This window comes from Strix aluco, chromosome 5 (genome assembly GCF_031877795.1).
Source record: "Strix aluco isolate bStrAlu1 chromosome 5, bStrAlu1.hap1, whole genome shotgun sequence".
NCBI classification, from domain to species: Eukaryota; Metazoa; Chordata; class Aves; order Strigiformes; family Strigidae; genus Strix; species Strix aluco.
The window spans coordinates 58593486-58611667 of NC_133935.1; the positions used below are offsets into that span (position 1 = coordinate 58593486).

The 18182-nt window shown below is 40.7% G+C and overlaps 1 protein-coding gene across 6 annotated transcripts in view; it reads left to right on the forward strand.

Moving 5' to 3' along the window:
• Positions 1-18182, forward strand: part of ZNF277 (zinc finger protein 277) — a 69846-nt gene that overhangs the window by 22864 nt on the left and 28800 nt on the right. For all 6 annotated transcript variants that reach the window (XR_012623619.1, XR_012623622.1, XR_012623621.1 and 3 more), the window contains 2 exons: positions 2872-2960; positions 4930-5012. Coding sequence is in view for 1 of the 6 variants with exons in the window: in XM_074827525.1 (XP_074683626.1) it covers positions 2872-2960; positions 4930-5012 (172 nt within the window). In the remaining 5 variants the exon portion in view is untranslated. The remainder of the gene's footprint in view (positions 1-2871; positions 2961-4929; positions 5013-18182) is intronic.

An 18182-nucleotide genomic window follows, 5' to 3' on the forward strand; every position in this document is an offset into this window, starting at 1 on the left:
CTTTTCAGGTCCTGTCACTAATCAACAAGTTGTATACAAACTAGAAAGCTGTTTATTGCATAAAGCACATTCTAGACAATCAACTCTCATAATTTTGGGTTTTATTCATATAGGACAAGACTATTTCTACCACTGTACAATGTCCTAAAGCTGTGTATTGTATGCAGAAGCTGCTCAGCACAGGATCTCTCACATTCTGGGATGAAATTCATTTTCCCTATTTTAAGGATGCCAGTATTTCCCCATAGAAATCACATTTAATCCTTAACTATACTTTACAGTAATGTGATCTACATACAACTGTGACCCCTACAGCTGTGTCATTGATCATCTCAGCAGGGTCACGTTTGACTCTTAACTTCCTCCAGTAGTTGGCATGGCCCCAGCTGGCTTGTAACTTCAGAGACTAGGCACTTTCTTGGCATTTTGCTTTCACACACAGTAATGTATGGGCCAGGCAGTAGGCTAGATGGTACCTGCCAGTTTGTAGATAGTTCTGTTGCAGTGTTTAAATGTTGGCTGGATAATTTCTCAACTAAAAGGAGTTTTCTCGAGGGTCTTCTGTGATTAATTACTCAGCCAAAGTCAATAACTTGTGTCTATCAAGATGCAAAAATTAAATATTAAGAGGAAATTTTGGAAGAAAAATGTCAGCCATATAAAACCTTATTTGGATGTATGAGCTTAATATTGCTTAAAATTGAAAACTGATACTTATTTTTGTTTGGTTTTATGCTGAAAGCAGGCAGAACATGAAGACAATGTTCTTTGGAGATAATGCTAGTTTCTTCAGATAAATAAAGTGATCAGAGCTGCTCAGTCATGGACCACCTGTTTAAGTGTGCTTGGGGGATTATTCTGCGTTAAAAGAAATGTGTTTTAAAATCACCTTTTCGTGAAAATGACCATGTAGATTCTTTTTGCTGCTAATGCAATCAGAAGGTAGCCAGATCTTATAGAAAGTGGCTCCAGGATGTGAAATGATGGGAGTTGTTACTCTGAAGTGTGCCTTCTTTTATTTGCTGTAGTGAATATTAGTAAAATAGTCTAACACTGTGCACAAAAAAAGGAAGTATAATCTGAGGTGTTAAACTAAAGTGTGGAAAATGCAGGGAAACAACGATGAAAACGTAGGGGGTTTTTATACTTAGCAACAAGTTACAATCAGTCTTAAGAATACGTTTCTGGACAGAACTGCAAGAAGTAGAGAATCCAGAGAAGAGCAATGCTAATGGAAAACTTTTTTTTAACTTGGAAGAATAAAGATAAGTTGGCATGAGGGCAAGGGAAAGAGATAAGGGGAATGAGCTTCCACTGCATGACGACACAATCGCTCATGGACACTGATCACTCATTCTCTCTCCCTGGATGTATGACAAGGCATTGGCTTTATTTGATGATTGATTATTTGAGTTAAGTCTTACGATATGAAATCTCTTAACAGTAAGCTTCATGACACAGATGATTATGGTTAGGTGAGTTTGTCCAAACAGTGTTCATTTATTTCAGTGCAGGGGGCAGACTAAATGACATCTTGAAATTCCTTCATTTGCACATTTATGTCCTAAAAGCTCAAGGATGACTTATTCTGGAAGACTTCTTGTTTTATGTAGCAGCAAGACTGTTTCATTGTGCATTATAAACAGTGGAGTAGGGGAACAACAAAATGCTCACCTCTTACTGACACCTAATGATGCTTCTGAATGAGCTTCAGCCATACATGCTGGCTTCACTGTGCTTAGCTGTCTGCTGTACCAGAGGTTCTTCATATCAAGGTTAGCAGAAACAAGCATGTGCGAATTCCTTGGCAGCTGCAGTTGAAGTCCTCAATATATAAGTTAGGTGGTAAATAGAGGTAATGTGAACCACCACAGGATGTGATGATAGTTGTCGCAAGTAAACTTTTAGATTGCACAAGTATTAAAAGCTGCAACTATTTAGAAATGTTCTCATAATAATGATAACTGATTTTTTATGATTCTTTTCCTAATTTGATGACATGTCAATAGGAAGCTGTCATTGAATAGTCAGCCTTTACCTTACCAACTCTCCCATAATTTATATCATGATGTCATAAGTATAAATATAAGCATGCACTTAAGCATTTTCAGATATTTTTTTTTTTACAGTAAGATTCTGAATAATTAGCACAAGGATTGCACGGTTCCCTTCGTCATATAATTGAAGGTGATGATTTCTTCTTCATTAGACAGTAACTTCTAGTTCAGGGGGAACCTAATCTCAGTTGGGGTCTGTTGATGCTGCTGTAATACAAACAATGATAGTACAAGAATGTTTTTAAACAACTGTAGCTGATGGGTTAAACCTTCAAGATGTGTTTAGGGCTTTGCTTATTCTGTCTGCTATCACACCCCCAGGGTGTTTGGGGACTTCATTTTTCTGTCTTTCTAGTTGTCTGCCAAGCTACTCCACAGGAGACCTGCCAAAACCTCACTTTTGACAAGTTGGTGTTTTTACCGAGTTTCAGATTCCTGCCTGCGTCTTGCAGAACACAGAGCACAATATTTGGGGAATTTGAGAGTACTCTGTAGTATATCCTTTCAGTAAAGATGCATCTGAGTGGCACTTCTGTCTGAAGATGTGAATAGGTCACAGTGTTTATGTAAAACGTAATGCAGATCTGTTCTTCACTTTGACAGGGTAGTTAAACCCAGTTTTAATGAAGATGAATTAATTTAATGAATTTGAAAACTAGATTGAAGGAAATAAAAACAGAGACAGGAATTAAATAAAAGCACAAAACAGTCTTAAGAATTTAGAGGATGGAAAAAAACGAGAGCCAATCAACTGTTTATTAAACTTTTTTTGATGTTTCCTTTTTCAGTAATCATCTCCCCCTTATTTTCAAAGATACATCTTGTACTGGAAGAAAAGGTTTGCAGAACAGCCCATCACAGACTTTTGTAGTGTGATAAAAACAAATTCGGAAGCACCATTAGGTAAGTATGCTCCTTGCTTACTCTCTGTTGGCCAGATCATGTGATAATTTTTGGCATATACTGCTGCTTTGATCAGCCAAGTGTGAAGTAATCTGACACTAGGTCAGAAAACCACAGAAGTAATGTTTAACTCTTAACCACATATTTAAACTTACCTTTTCCAAGGATTGCAACATGTGCATCAGCACTGTGCTGAGTGAGAATGAGCTCGATACATGCTTAAATGCGCTGCCAAGTTGGGGCCAGTTGCAAATCAAGGCCTAGAAGCAGTGCTGCTTGCATTGTGGCTAGGGAAGCTTTGGGACCCACTGCATAAATAATTGGTGACAGTCCTTCCACAAATGTGGAGAAACATTCCCGGGGAGCTGTCTTTTCCACTACCCCCACTGATGCTGCTAACTCTTCCTGGACATCAGGACCACAATCACCCTTCCTTTCCCCTGCTACAACGCTTACTGCCCCAAGAGTATTAGAAGACAGTATCTTCACAGTAGGGGTACAAAGACTGCCATTTTCTGGGCTCCAACGCAAGACCAAAGACCAAAGACCATACTTCACTGTGCGTTGGCACAGTGGGACATTCCATCATAAGGACAGTGATGATTCTGCGAAGGAAGTGTTTTTCTCAGAAGTAGCTGATGCATTTCTTTGGCTTCCCTTTTCTAATAGAAAAATGTAGTTTACCTGAAAGCAGATAAAAGAATATTAGGTCTTTCCTGCATCTTTAATTCTCCGTAGAGAGCTTAAAAGAGAGGAAGAAATGCATGCAGCCAGTGTCAGACATGGGTGGAAGGTGAAAACTGAGTACAAAAGGGATGAAAATAAATTGTTTTAATTATTCAAACTAATTTTAAGAAAAATAGTCCTAGAAAACATGAAAATCACTCCAAAGACCATAACTGTGTTTCTCTTACATATGTATGGTTTTGCTTCTGAAATTTTAACACTTAACACTCAGTTTGAAAACTGGAAATCAAGTGCCTGAATTCCAGAGCTTGACAGAATTCTAAACCATCAATAGCCCTTCCAGAGGACACTGAGAATACTTTGTAATTTATTTGTTAACAAATTTGTTAATTTTAATGGCTAGCTCCTTCAAATTTGATAGCTCAGAAATCAGGGGCTTTGTCTGACTTCATGGAGGCTTCTGTGTGAAAAGATTGGAAAGGCTGAAATCTAGCAAGTTTAAAATGGTGAAAGACTTAATAATGGTCACTTCAGTTCACCAACCACATAATCTTTTGATTGATAAATGAGTAACTTTCAAAAGCAAAATATTTTTGTAAATGGTTTTATATATTCTTACATGCTGAGTACTTTTAAGGTAATTCATTTGAATAAGATTTGGCTTGTTATTAAATTGTATATGAACATAAATAGTAAAAAGGTTAATAAACATAAAATGTGGGTAAAACGTGTAAGTAGAAATGTAAATTAGGCAAGTCTCAGTGTATGTTACTAAACAGTTGTGGTGCATATCTGCAGATAGAACAAGATCTGATGATAAAAGGTAATGTGATCGGTCAGGGTGAGGGGAGAGCATACCAAATGATGATAACTATTGAAAACTGACAGTTACTTAGGGAAATAACTGAAAATCTCACAGGCAAGATAAAGGTGATTTCATATTTCTTTCATGCTGACTATACTGTAACCAATATAAATTATTAAAATTGCTTTATGTCTTCAGAAGAACCGTCAAAAAAAGAATAAAGCTGGTAGTGGGGAAAATCTGTGCAAGACTTGTCTTTGTACTGCAATATAAATGATGTAAAGGTCTTATAAATATATATATACAAATATTTAAGCATGTTTCATTAAATTATTAAATTTAACTGACTTCTGTAGATTAAAAAACACATTCTCACATTCTTAACGCATTCCAAAGGTTTAGCAAATTATGTGCCAGAAATATTCAAAGCAGCTACAACTTCCCATTCCTTACCCACACTTCCTAATCTCTTAACAGAAGAACAGGACAATTATTTTCTTCTATGTGATGTTTTACCAGAAGACAGATTACTTAGAGAACAGCTTCAGCAAAAGAGACTGGTAAGAAGCTACTGTTGTTTCATTTTTTGAGGTAGACAGTTCATCGTGTAATATATGGTAACTTAGTGGGCATTTTAAAGTGAAAGCATTTTTTGCTAGACTGCAAAATCCTGATTTTTTTATACTTTTTTTAAGCTCATTTCTCTAGCTGCTGCAGAAACATACACAAACTCCTTGTTTATAGATTTTTTCCTTGGAATAAATTTACAGGTTGTATGTCAGTGTTCACATGAGTGGAAAATCTGCCCAGAGCACTGGAAAAGGCTGAGTGTGCTGAACATTTTTCTTCTTGCAAAAATCTGCAATGCGTTGACACACTATCTTTTGTGTAATAATATACATGTAGGGAAATTAGCAAAATAAAACTCTGTGATACTGTGAAAAGGAAAGGTGATACTTACTTACAAAATCTTTAAGCAAGTTGGTTTTGTGCATTCACAGTCTCTTACCCAGATTTCATTAATTCACACTCACATAGTCACAAGTGTCATGGTGCATGAGTGAAGGAAGTCTGACCAGTATTATTTCTGTAAGATGCAAAGGACAAGAAATGCCAGCTGTTGAGTCTTCATGAACTGCTCTGGTTCTTCCTGCTTGGGGTTGGCAACCTAGGACTTTGGACAGAGCTCTCACATATCTTAGGAGTTGTCAGTTCTGAGCGGGTGGTCCTTCACATTAAGCTCTTGCTGACTTCAGCTTCCATGAGTCTTAGTCCAGGTTGCTGACCACTAGGGGTTTTTTTGTTGTTTTCTTGTTTGAAATATACATCTGTAGTCTGTTTTTGCTTTTGGGCTAATTTAAAAATGAATGTTATGGGATACATAGCAGCCTTGTTGCTAGTCTCCTCATGTTAGGATGCAGGGTTTTCTGCTGGCAAGTCATCTGTACTGTGAGGTGTTAGAGTGCAGGCCTTATGGTCTTTACATAAATATGCTCCTCAGTTTACTGCTGGCAGCTATGTCCTGGGAATTGTCAACACAGGCCTTTTAACCCTTTGTTATGCTGTTTCTTCTGGTATGTTTCTGTTACAAGTCTGTACATACACAACATGCAACTAAAAACACCTTAAATCATAAGCATTCAGAATGAAGAAAGTGCTTACAAAAGCCAAATTCTAGTTCCCAGGAAAATTTGGATAGGCAAAATCCATTTGGTTCAACTACCCTGTGAGTGCTGTTTCAGTTTGCTGGCTAATGTTCTGCAGCTTGCAGTGCATGACTAGCAAATTCCCAGAACCCATGGAGTATATACAAGTCTTACACAGCTCTTTGTAGGATCTCAGCTCCTTCAAAGGAGAATTGTGGTGGTTCTGCCACTGAGGATTTCCCATGAAGTTGGAGTTGCCTCAGCTGAAATCTTCATTCCTGCGTAGGTCCATTGGATGGTCGTGGACTCAGAAAAAAGCAGCTGATGCACTCATGCTTAGCATGCTTCTCTTCCAGTTCACTGTAAGAGAAGACATCCCGGATCAGTAAAAAAGGCTTGTCTAGATCAGTATCTTATCCTTGATAGCAGCAAAGTGTCTATGGTATTTTCCCTCTTCTGATCCAGTGGTGATTCTTTCTCAACATATTCCCCTAGTCTCCAACAATTGGCAGCTCAAGAATTTCTTGATTCAGCAACATTGTATCTATGTTTAGTAACACAATAGATTTTTTTTTTTCATGAACCTCCAGCTCTGAACCTGCACAAACTTCCAGTATTCACAGCTTCCTGCAGCAGTGAGTTGCACAAGTTAACTACACACTGGGAGAGAACCATCTGTTCAGTCCTTTTGAACCTGTCACCTCAGACCTGGCTGGTTTTTGTATTTGAAGAAGTAGTGGACAATTCGTCCTTAATCTTATCCAAACCACTCATGATTTGTCTCCAGATTTATCTACCTTACATTAGGTCTTTCATTGGTCATGTGCTGAAGTGCACCCTCATGGCAAAAGCAGCCAACAGCATCCTGGGCTGTATTAGGAAGAGTGTTGCCAGCAGGTCAAAGGAGGTGATCCCTCCCCACCACTCAGCACTGGTGAGACCACATCTGGAGTGCTGGGTCCAGTACGAGAAAGTTATGGACTTACTGGAGCAAGTCCCGTGCAGGGTCATAAATACTGCAACATCCTTCATACAAGGAGAGGCTGAGAGAGGTTGGACTGTTAAGCCTGGAACTCAAGGCTCAGGGGGGATCTTACCAATGTATATGTATAATATATAAACATAATAATGTAAAAATACTTCTCAGTAGAGCCCACCAACAGGACAAGAGGCAATGGGCATGAATTAAAAATCAGGAAATTCCCTCTGAAAACAAGAAGACACTTTTTTACTCTGAGCTTGGTCAAACACTAGAACAAGTTACCCAGAGAAGTTGTAGAATGTCTGTGGGGATATTCAAAACACAACTAGACACGGTCTTGGGTAACAAGCTCTAGGTGACTGTTTTGCTGATTAAGGATACCAATTAAACTCGGACACCAGAGTGAAAAGAGTAGGCGTATTTTACTGGTGATAACTAAATAATGTAACAGAGTAATACAGAAAACATGCAGGAAGAAAAGGCAGAATAATGCACCTAAAACAACAAATAGGAAAATACAGGGTAATGCATCAAATCATTACTACGAGAGAGAGAGAATAGTGATTAAGAAAGACACATCACCACTTGCATACGTTACCCTCATCCAGATCCGCAGTCGCTGGGGAGCCCCGGTTACAGCGAGGATTTGGAGAGCCTGTCCCGGCAAGTGGGAAGTCCTACGCGGTGCGTCCACCTGTAGGTGAGGCATCCAAAGTTGCTGCAAATGGGTCCAGCCTTATATACTAGAGATCGGCAAGCCAGAATAACTGGCACCTTTGTTTTGAGTGGAAAATGTCTGATTTCATTCTCCTGTTGGATTCCACCCAAAGCCTGGCCAGGGCTCGGGGAGGGGAGACCAAGGGAGTTTCTAACAAGGCCAAACACTCGGGTTCTCAGCCTTGAACAAGGCTAGACAAGGGAAGTTGGATACATTCTCTCAGCATTTAATTCTCACTACTGATTATATTCTGTCTAAGCTTCATCTTTCACTAGTGAGAATTCATACTTTGTTAATGATTACATACTAGTTAGCAGCTTCGGCTCGGGGCCTGTTGTTCAGGCTTCAGTGTTTCAACGCTTTAGCACTTTTTACATCAGCATAAGTGGTTTGTTATAATTTAGTACAATACCTACTAGCACAATGGTTATCAGTTATAAAATATACAGGATTCATCTATAGGTCAACTCTGGCTTGGGCCTGTTGTCCAAGCATTAGCACTTCAGTGACCCTGCTTGGGCATTATCATGGTTTGAGCCCAGAGGGCAACTGAGCGCCACGCAGCTGCTCACTCCTCTTACACCTGAGGAAGAGGAAGGAGAAAATAAAGCAAAAGGCTCGGGCATCAAGATAAAGACAGGGAAGGATGACTCACCCATTATGGTCACAGGCAAAAGACAGACTCGTTAGGGGAAGAAAAAAATAACAGAAGTTTAATAAAGACACTAACAAAAACAACACTTAACTGACAAAGTAGCACAGTGAGAAGTATAGCCACATCTTTAAAAACACCTTTCCCCCACCCTTCCCTTCTTTCTGGGCTCAGCTTTGCTCATGATATCTCTACCTCCTGCCCCTCCACTGGCACAGGGGGCAGGGAATGGGGGGTGTGGTCAGTCCCACTGCTTCTTTCTCCTTGGAGACACAGGGGAGTGGGACAGGTGAGAACTCCTTTCATTCTTCCCTTGCTCCAGCATGGTTCCTCTCTCGTGGGAGACAGTCCTCCATGAACTTACTCCAATGTGAGTCCTTCCCACGGGCCGCAGCATTTCCCGAGCTGCTCTGGTGCGGATCCCTCCTGTGTGTTGCAGTCTTCCCAGTGCCATACTACAACGGTGGGGGCTTCTTCCCACAGAGTCCCGTCCTTCTTTGGGTACATCCACCTGTGCTGGCGTGGGGTCCTCCACGGGCTGCAGATGGGCATCTGCTCCACTGTGGACCTCCATGGTCAGCAGGGGAACAACCCTGCCTCTCATCAAGGGCTGCAGGGGAGTCTCTGCTCCAGTGCACTTCCCCTCCTTCCTTTCACTAACCTTGTGTTTGTACAGATGTTCTCCTCACAACTCCTCCTCGCAACTCAAACTCCTTCTCCCAGGTTTCGCTTCTTAAATACGTTATCACAGAGGCGTGTCCACCATTGCTAATTGGCTTGGCCTTGGCCAGGGCCGGGTCTGACTTGAGGCTGGGGAGCTTCAAGAAGCTTCTCACAGGGGGACACTGCTGTAGCCCCCCTCCCCTGCTACCAAAACCGCTGCCATTCACACAAACCCAGCACAAGCATGAGGGTTGGACTAGTTGCTCTCAAGGGGGCCTTTGCAACCTCAATTATTCAATGATTTGTGGTTGAGGCTGCTGTCTATTTGGTGGTTCTTCACTGTGCATAATTGTTGCACTTCTCTGTACCTTTTCCAGTTTCCTATAATCGCTTTGAGGTTATGAAAGTCATCTTGAATATTGCATGTGGGCACGCAGTGTCATAATGATGTTCATTTCCCAAGCATATATCATGTTGTTTATGGCTTTGAGGAAGGAAAGAGGGTCATGATTGAGCATGCAGCTAATGTTTTCATAGATCTGTCTATTGTAACAGCAACTCCTGGCTGCTACACATTGGACTGTACTTTTTGGTTTTTTAAAGGGCATTTATTTCTGGTTTTGTAGTGTTTTGTGCTACGCAGTCCTATTACAACTAAGACTTCCCTCTGCTGCCAGTGTCAAGGTAGTGCAGAGTCTATTGACAGGTGAGCTGTCTGATCTGCTCTGCAAATAAACATTTCTTCAAATACAAAGAGAGTGCAGGATTTAGCCCAAAGCAAGTGCTGGTTTTGTTTACAAAGTAATCAAGTTAGAAAAGAAAGAAGTATGCATTCTTATTGTGGTGTGAAATAGCCTTTGCTATTAACACTGTTTTAAATGTCATAATTGTATCTTCAGTTTTTACAGAAGGATTTTGTGAAATCAAGCTGCAGCTGTAGTTGGGGCTAATGGAGTCACCACTTTAGTTACAGCAATAAAGTCCGTTTATTTTTTCATTTCCTTTCGCTGCAATCTGAGTGTTGACTTGCAAGTTAAATAGTTATTTTGCTTTGAAAAGTCTTTTACCTCCAGACAAGTCCAGCAATTAAGAGTGAGCTGGCAAATGGGCTCATGTGAGTTGTACAGAATAAAGACCAGAACTATACAACTTTTGATGATTTTTCTGCAGCCTTTGAATCCTAACTGCTGTCTTCAACAGCAAGCCCAAACAAGGACAAATGTTGTCTTTCAAATGTGTTAGCTGAAGCATTTCATTTTGCAGTTTTGAAACTCCAGTTTAGGAATATTTCAGGCCGTATTGCAGCAGGGATGCTAGCCAAGGTGAATGTCATGCAGAGACATTATGGTGACTGTGATGTATTGAGAGAGGCCAAGGAATGAGCCTGAACTAGGTTAGAGAGCACAGCTTGCTGAAATAGCTGTCAAGGCTGTGTAATACAAAACAGATACAGTCTTTTGGAAAAACACAGTCTTGACAAAGAATTTGTAGTTGTGAAGCAGTACCAGGCAAGGAAGTCCTGGCGGCAAGACTCAAGATAATAGGAGGGGCAGTGTCAGTATAAGCCACTTGGGCTTATCTTTAAGATTTTTCTAAAAAAGGTAAAAACCCCAAACCTATTTTAAGAAAATACACACTTCCTATCACAGCATTTACCTTGTCTTACTCTCATGTTTACAGCTGTTCTTCTGTCATGTGACTGGTAGTTTTAGGTGAAGAGGTTACTCTTCCTCCCAGTAAATAGACCCTGAAGGGGAGCCTTCACCAAAACTGGAAGAGGGACTCAGCTATGCCGGCTTCCCAGGATGAACTGTTTGTATGATCCCCAGTTTGTTACAAGCTTAAGCTGAGACAAGGTGGTTCAAGAAGTTGAAGCTATGCACTGGAAGGGATCGAGATGCTAGCCTGCTTTAACGTAATGCAACATCAGAAGTGCTTACAGAGTATCTAATAATGTCAATATAGTAATACCTACATCTGAAATTCTATAGGTCCTTCTTTTCATATTTAGTTGCCTTTCTCAAGCACTCTGGAATCTTGCCCATCCTCCATGGGTTTTTGAAGACATTTCACACCAACGGTCAGAAATCATTTTATCTAATTCCGTAATGACTCTTGGTTAAATTCTGTCAGATTTGAATACATATAACATCCAGCTTTTAACGTTTTCTTACCCTTTTCTGGTCTCAGTTCTTTGTTTCTTTTGTTTTAAGTGCATTTCATTAACAGTTGTGACATAATTAATCTTTCCTACAAAGACTGAAGCCCTGAATATTACAAGCATTCCTCTTATGTCTGTGTTTGATCTCTTCCTACATTAAGTAATGGATCGCTGCTTTTCTTTGTTACTTATTTCTAATGTGTTTGGGTGTGGAGGAGATTGGTTTTTGTTATTCCGTTTTACTGTGTTAGCCTGTCTCCATCTTCTTCTGGTTGTCTTAGTTCAGACAAACTTCACCTTTCTCCTGTTTCAGCTTGGTAGCCTGTGGTACATGTCTACTGTAATTTCAGACCTCTTTTTCTTTTCATATGTCTTTGCACAGTTACTTAGTTTTCATCATATCATGAAACTCTTCCTCCCTTCTTTAATTGACTCAGCTTCCTGGACAGCCTGTAAGAATGTCTTCTACAGCAGTGTCACAGTACCGTTCAAAGCCTGAGTCATCTGACCTGTCAGTGATTACAGTCTCTTCAAGTGTAGGTTCTAGCTTGTATTGCTTCAGTAGCTGAGTCAACTCAAGAAGAGGAGTGATAGGGAAGAGAGGAAGAACCTAAGATCAAGTGGAACAGGCAGCTAGGGGAACAATCCCTTATAGCCATCCCAGTTAGTCATTCCCACTGTTCACTTTGAACTCAAGCTCTGCAGACTAGGCTGCAATCAAGGATAAAGTACAGAAAAAAAACATTTTCCCTGTTCCTAAGAGTCAACTTGCCATACAAAAAAAGTCAGAGAATGCACCATAGAGGTTTCACAGTAAATTTATAACACTCGTGTTACAATCCTGAAACTTTTGCCAATTCATTATAATGCCAGTTAAGTATATATTTTGGTCTTTGTATCCATTCAGTCTTCCTAGGATCTGTGACTCGGCAGATTGTCCAGCTTGTTCTTCTTCTTAGATCCTTTCCCCGCTCACCGCCACCATTTTCTTCCCAATTTCCTGTTTTTCCAGTCGGTCACAACTCCTATTTCTCTCTGGGGTTTTTTGTTGCTGTCCTTTCAAACCTAGTTTAAAATCTCCCCACTTAGCTGACAAGCTGATGTCCTAAGATGCTTTTTTCTTGTCAGAGGGCGCCTTGGTAGCCTTTGTTTCCCCAGCCGTATGATGATATTTTTAAATCACAGAATCACAGAATCATCTAGGTTGGAAAAGACCTTGAAGATCATCCAGTCCAACCATTAACCTAACATTGACAGTTCCCAACTACACCATATCCCTAACCGCTATGTGAACCCGACTCTTAAACACCTCCGGAGATGGGGACTCCACTGGGCAGCCCATTCCAACGCCTAACAACCCGTTCTGTAAAGAAATAATTCCTAATATCCAGTCTAAACCTTCCCTGGCGCAACTTGAGGCCATTCCCTCTTGTCCTATCGCTTGTTACTTGGTTAAAGAGACTCATCCCCAGCTCTCTGCAACCTCCTTTCAGGTAGTTGTAGAGGGCGATGAGGTCTCCCCTCAGCCTCCTCTTCTCCAGACTAAACAACCCCAGTTCCCTCAGCCGCTCCTCGTACGACATGTGCTCCAGACCCTTCACCAGCTTCGTTGCCCTTCTCTGGACACGCTCGAGTAATTCAGTGTCCCTTTTTGTAGTGAGGGGCCCAAAACTGAACACAGTAATCAAGGTGCGGCCTCACCAGTGCTGAGTACAGGGGTAAGATCACTTCCCTGTCCCTGCTGGCCACGCTATTTCTGATACAGGCCAGGATGCCATTGGCCTTCTTGGCCACCTGGGCACACTGCTGGCTCCTGTTCAGCTGGCTGTCAATCAACACCCCCAGGTCCCTCTCTGACTGGCAGCTCTCCAGCCACTCCTCCCCAAGCCTGTAGCGCTGCTGGGGGTTGTTGTGGCCCAAGTGCAGCACCCGGCATTTGGCCTTATTGAAACTCCTACAGTTGGCCTTAGCCCATCGCTCCAGCCTGTCCAGATCTCTCTGCAGAGCCTCCCTACCCTCGAGCAGATCAACACTCCCACCCAACTTGGTCTCATCTGCAAACTTACTGAGGGTGCACTCGATCCCCTCGTCTAGGTCATCAATAAAGATGTTAAACAGGAGTGGCCCCAAAACCGAGCCCTGGGGGACACCACTCATGACCGGCCACCAACCAGATTTAACTCCGTTCACCACAACTCTTTGGGCCCAGCCATCCAGCCAGCTTTTTACCCAGCAAAGTGTGTGCCCATCCAAGCCGTGAGCAGCCAGTTTTGCCTGCTGGACTCCCATATCCTTCAAGGCAGCCTCCCAAGGGATTTTGTTAATCAGTCTTTTGAACAGGTCAAAGTTTGCCCTCCAGAAGTCTAAGGTGGCAGTTTTACTAACCCCTCTCTTTGTTTCTCCAAGGATCGAAAACTCAATCATCTCATGATCACTGCACCCTAGATGGCTTCCAACCTTCACTTCCCCCACAAGCTCTTCCCTGTTCACAAGAAGCAGCTCCAGGAGGGCACCTTCCCTGGTCGGCTCACTCACCAGCTGTGTGAGGAAATTATCCTCCACACATTCCAGGAACCTCCTGGATTGTTCCCTCTCTTGCTGTGTTGTGATCCCAGCAGATACCCGGGAGGTTAAAGTCCCCCACAAGAACAATGGCAAGTGACCACAAGATTTGTCCCAACTGTTTATAGAAAGCTTCATCCACCTCACTGCTTTGGTTGGGAGGTCTATAGCAGACTCCCACAGCAAGATCTGCTTTATTGGACCTTAACCTAATCCAAACACTCTCAACCCCATTATCACTATACTTGATGACTATCCCTGTTTTTCCAGTCAGTCACAACTCCTATTTCTCTCTGGGGTTTTTTGTTGCTGTCCTTTCAAACCTAGTTTAAAATCTCCCCACTTAGCTGACAAGCTGATGTCCTAAGATGCTTTTTTCTTGTCAGAGGGCTCATTGGTAGCCTTTGTTTCCCCAGCCATATGATGATATTCTTAAATCCTCCCTAGTTTGTCACTGTTTCCATAGCTGTATATTCATCTCCAGAAGATGTTGATCTATGTCTATGCCTTGAACTCAATGGAAAAGATTCAGGAAAACTGTACCCATTCCTTTTCCTACTTCATTCTTGTTCACAGTGTATTGTGGTAACGTCTTATCTGAGTACCTAGTAAAAAGTCAGGAATGCCCACTTGGGTGATCAGCCTGTACCAGATGAAGTGGAGTACTCTCAGTTTCATCTCCAGATGGGCAGTATCTCTTGAAAGATCAGTAGGTCACTGCCCCATTGCTTTCCTCTCTTCTCTGTTCCAAAAGTGGGTCTCTGATGCCATCATCCTTCATTCCTTAGAGACTAGTCTTCAACGTGCCAGTCTGTCTGGGACTCTGTTTGTGACATTCTTGAACTATGTATGAATTTTCACATTCACTGGATGAGAGGGAAAAGTGCACAGAGTAGTTGACAAACACATGTATGTTGGATGGTGTGACAGCTGGCTTCAAAAGTATTGAGTGTTTTCCAGACTGGACGTCTTATCCTGACAATTTTGTGGTATTCCCATGCACGTTACAGCTAAGCTGTTTCCTGAAGGGCTTCTCCAGCAGGAATCTCTGATAATATTAAAGAAAAGGCACTCTTCTTGAAATAACATTGAAGAAGATGTGATAATGATTACAGAGTTGGAAGATTATTTTTTCTGTACTCAAGAAGCAAGAAAATATTGTTTGAAGTGGGAGAACTGAATACAGTGATCAGTAAGGAGAGAAGCTGAATGTAGAAGTGAGGAGACAAGCTATTGTTATACAGCTAAAATGCAGGTCTCTACAGAGAGACATGAAGTTTACGATACCATGATTCTTTGTTAATATTTTTCCTATTTAGCAGCTACAAGCACAACCTAAAGCTCATCAGCCAATTTTTGAGGAAACTATAGACGCAAAACCAAACATAATTCTCTTACTCCAAGAGTAGTTTATCCTAATGGTGTGTATGATTGTTGTATAATTGTCAAATAATGTGCTTGACAAGTTTCTGGAGACTGTAGTACATCTCAAGTGTCACCAGTCCTGGTCTTTGTCTCAGTGTACTCTGCTGATTTGTTTTATTACCAGTAAAGTGTATAAGCAGCTTCTTGTTGTGATCTGCCAGCATGATTGTTTCATTTCAGTTGGGTGTTTTTAAACCAGAATCTGTTTCACTTGCTTCCTTTGCCTACAGCAATAGCTAGTTTCTGTGAGCACTCAGCAGGGAAATGTAACTCTTATTTAAATTGGAAGAAACTGCAACTAAAGATACACACTGTGTGTTTGAGAGATCACCTAGGAGAGCTTGATAAAATACATATTTTTATTGTGAAGCCTCTATCTTATATTATTTAGAACCAAATTCACACCCACGTTGCTATCTCTGGTAATAACTTATTTCTCGGACAGACACTCTGATTTCAGTAGTATTAATGAGTCTGTTATCATGACAGAAGGAATGTGGCCTGTGATCATGCACTCTTCACAACAGTGTGACTGAGTGCTCGGATGTTTGACTCCTGCACAATGTAACATTCATGAAGTTTCCTCTACAAAGGAACATCTTTAGGCAAATTACTTCTCTGGAGGATATAGCGCCATTTATAAAAAGCTTTGATTGGAACTTCTCTTAAGTGATCATTTGTATAATATGCTGTCTTCCTAGTCTCTTGCCTAGAGAGGATGAGAGCAGAGGCCCAGAACTGGCAAGGCAGATGCCAACAAGAACTCCAAACTACAGTATGCACTTGCTCCAGTCCAGCCCAGTACTGAAATACTTGAAGTTGAGACTACCTGTATGCGTAAGGCTTTGAATGAGAAACTTTGGATTTTGCCTTGTCAGGGCTTATGGCAGTAGTTTTTGGGGGTTTTTTTGGTCCTGAACATCTTAAAAAAGAAGACACATACTGCTCTTAGCTCACTTTTACAGACTGAACTGCAGAATCCAGTCCTCCAGTGCACAAATGAGTTCCTGGACTGGGGAATGATAAAATTTAGGTCTCACTACAGTCAAAGTCACTGCATGAGCTTGTCCCAAACTGCAGCGTAATTTGCCTCTGTCTTGGAGCTAGAGAAGTACTTTCTGCCTTATTTTCCTATATATCACAAGTGCTATGATTATGAAGAGACAGAGTTTGGAGAAAGAAGTAATATATTTTTCTTGGACCAACTTATATGGTTGGAAAAAACAGTCAAAATTTTGACCACCAATTCTTTCTTCAGATTGGAATTAAAAGCAGAAAAACTTGTGCTGAGTACTGATTGTGAATGGTTTTTCTATGTCAGTGATCCAAGCCATGCATTTAAATAGCTATGTAAATTATTTATGAGGGCCTTGTTAGTAAAGGAGTTTATGATTAAAAAAAAGCAGTGGTCTGACAGCAACAAAGACACACAGTTTAGCACCCGGAACACAGTGCCTGTTGGAGGGAAGGGTAGCAGGAATTATAATATCAGAAAAGTCTAATGTGCCATAAAACCAGCTGTCCTGAGTCCATAGCTTTTGGCATTCAATGGAGTTAGCTTTTGAAGGCATTCTGTATGTCTTGAATGTCTGTTGAACATAGACCAGAGTCAAAGTAATTGTTTAGGGAAAAGTGCTTACTACCTGTAAGTACACATTTTTCATCTTTTACTGATTATCAGTCCAAATTCTTGCTGATGCATAGTGTTTAAGCACTTCTGGAAAAAAATGGGTAATTTCTTCCAAAATATTGCTTCCTGGGAGAAAAAAAGGTGCATTTTTTTTCACGCACATTTAAATTACTACCTCCTAGGAGAAGGTCTGAATTCCTCACAACCTCAGACTGAGCATCATGAATGTGCAGGGCATTTTTCTAGACTCCAAATTATAAATGTCAGGCAGACAATCAAATTTCTTTTGTATTAGCAGTTTAGTGTGCTGGTATATTTGAAGACGATCATCCTGATATAAACACTTGCACATCCTTACCATGGTTTTTTGTTTTATTAGTTAAAACACAGAATAGATAGTATTTTGTAATTTGTCTGGATTTTTTAATGGTAGATCACCCATATAGTAGAAAGTGTATGACTAAGAGCTGTAGAAGAGGTTTTTTCCCAGGCCAAAAAAAAAAGAGGAATTGTATTAAAACTGAATTTTATTTTATTGAATACATTGAGTATTCCTTCAAAGCAACTACATTTTTGTTGCATGTAAGTATGATCAGTAATATCCAGCTTCCATTTTCCATGTTTGAAGTTGATCGCCCACTTATGCCCCGTAAAATTTTCCCAGAGCTATTCCATGGGAGGCTGCTAACTGCCGCAGTTGTATCTACTGCTTATTTGAGCTAAGCTCTGTCTAAAAATGTGCTTTCAAGAACTTGTCATCTAGCAGTACTTATTTTTGACAATGCCTGGTTGATCTCTTAAGCTTCATGTGGCTTGTGGGAGCAAAGAGTTTAGACTAAAAGCCCCTGTAATTTAAGTTTTGCTTTGTATTGGTGTGGATATCTGTTCTGTCAGTGGTTGTTTCACAACTAGTTTGACAGTCTTCAGTAAAGCAATGAATTTGGGCAGTGGGAGGTAGCAAATCATAGAATATGGCAGAAAGAGTGGAGGACAAATAGCTGTCAGAACATCTCACAAAAGATAAAAAGAGATGGGGGTCAGGAATTATTCAACAAACTGTATCAATATTGTAAACTATTTTCCTGATATCAAGCTATGGCATTTGATTCACTTTTCTAGTATTTTGGATTATGTTTTCTGTCTGTGCTCAATTCCTTTATTCATTATGGAAAAAGAAAACTAATACATGTGTATTCTGCGATCTGTTTACTTTTTCCTCAAGTGACTTTTCCCTCTCATTCTCTAACACTTTGATAAGACACAGTATCTTAAAAAAGTTTTGGAAAATATT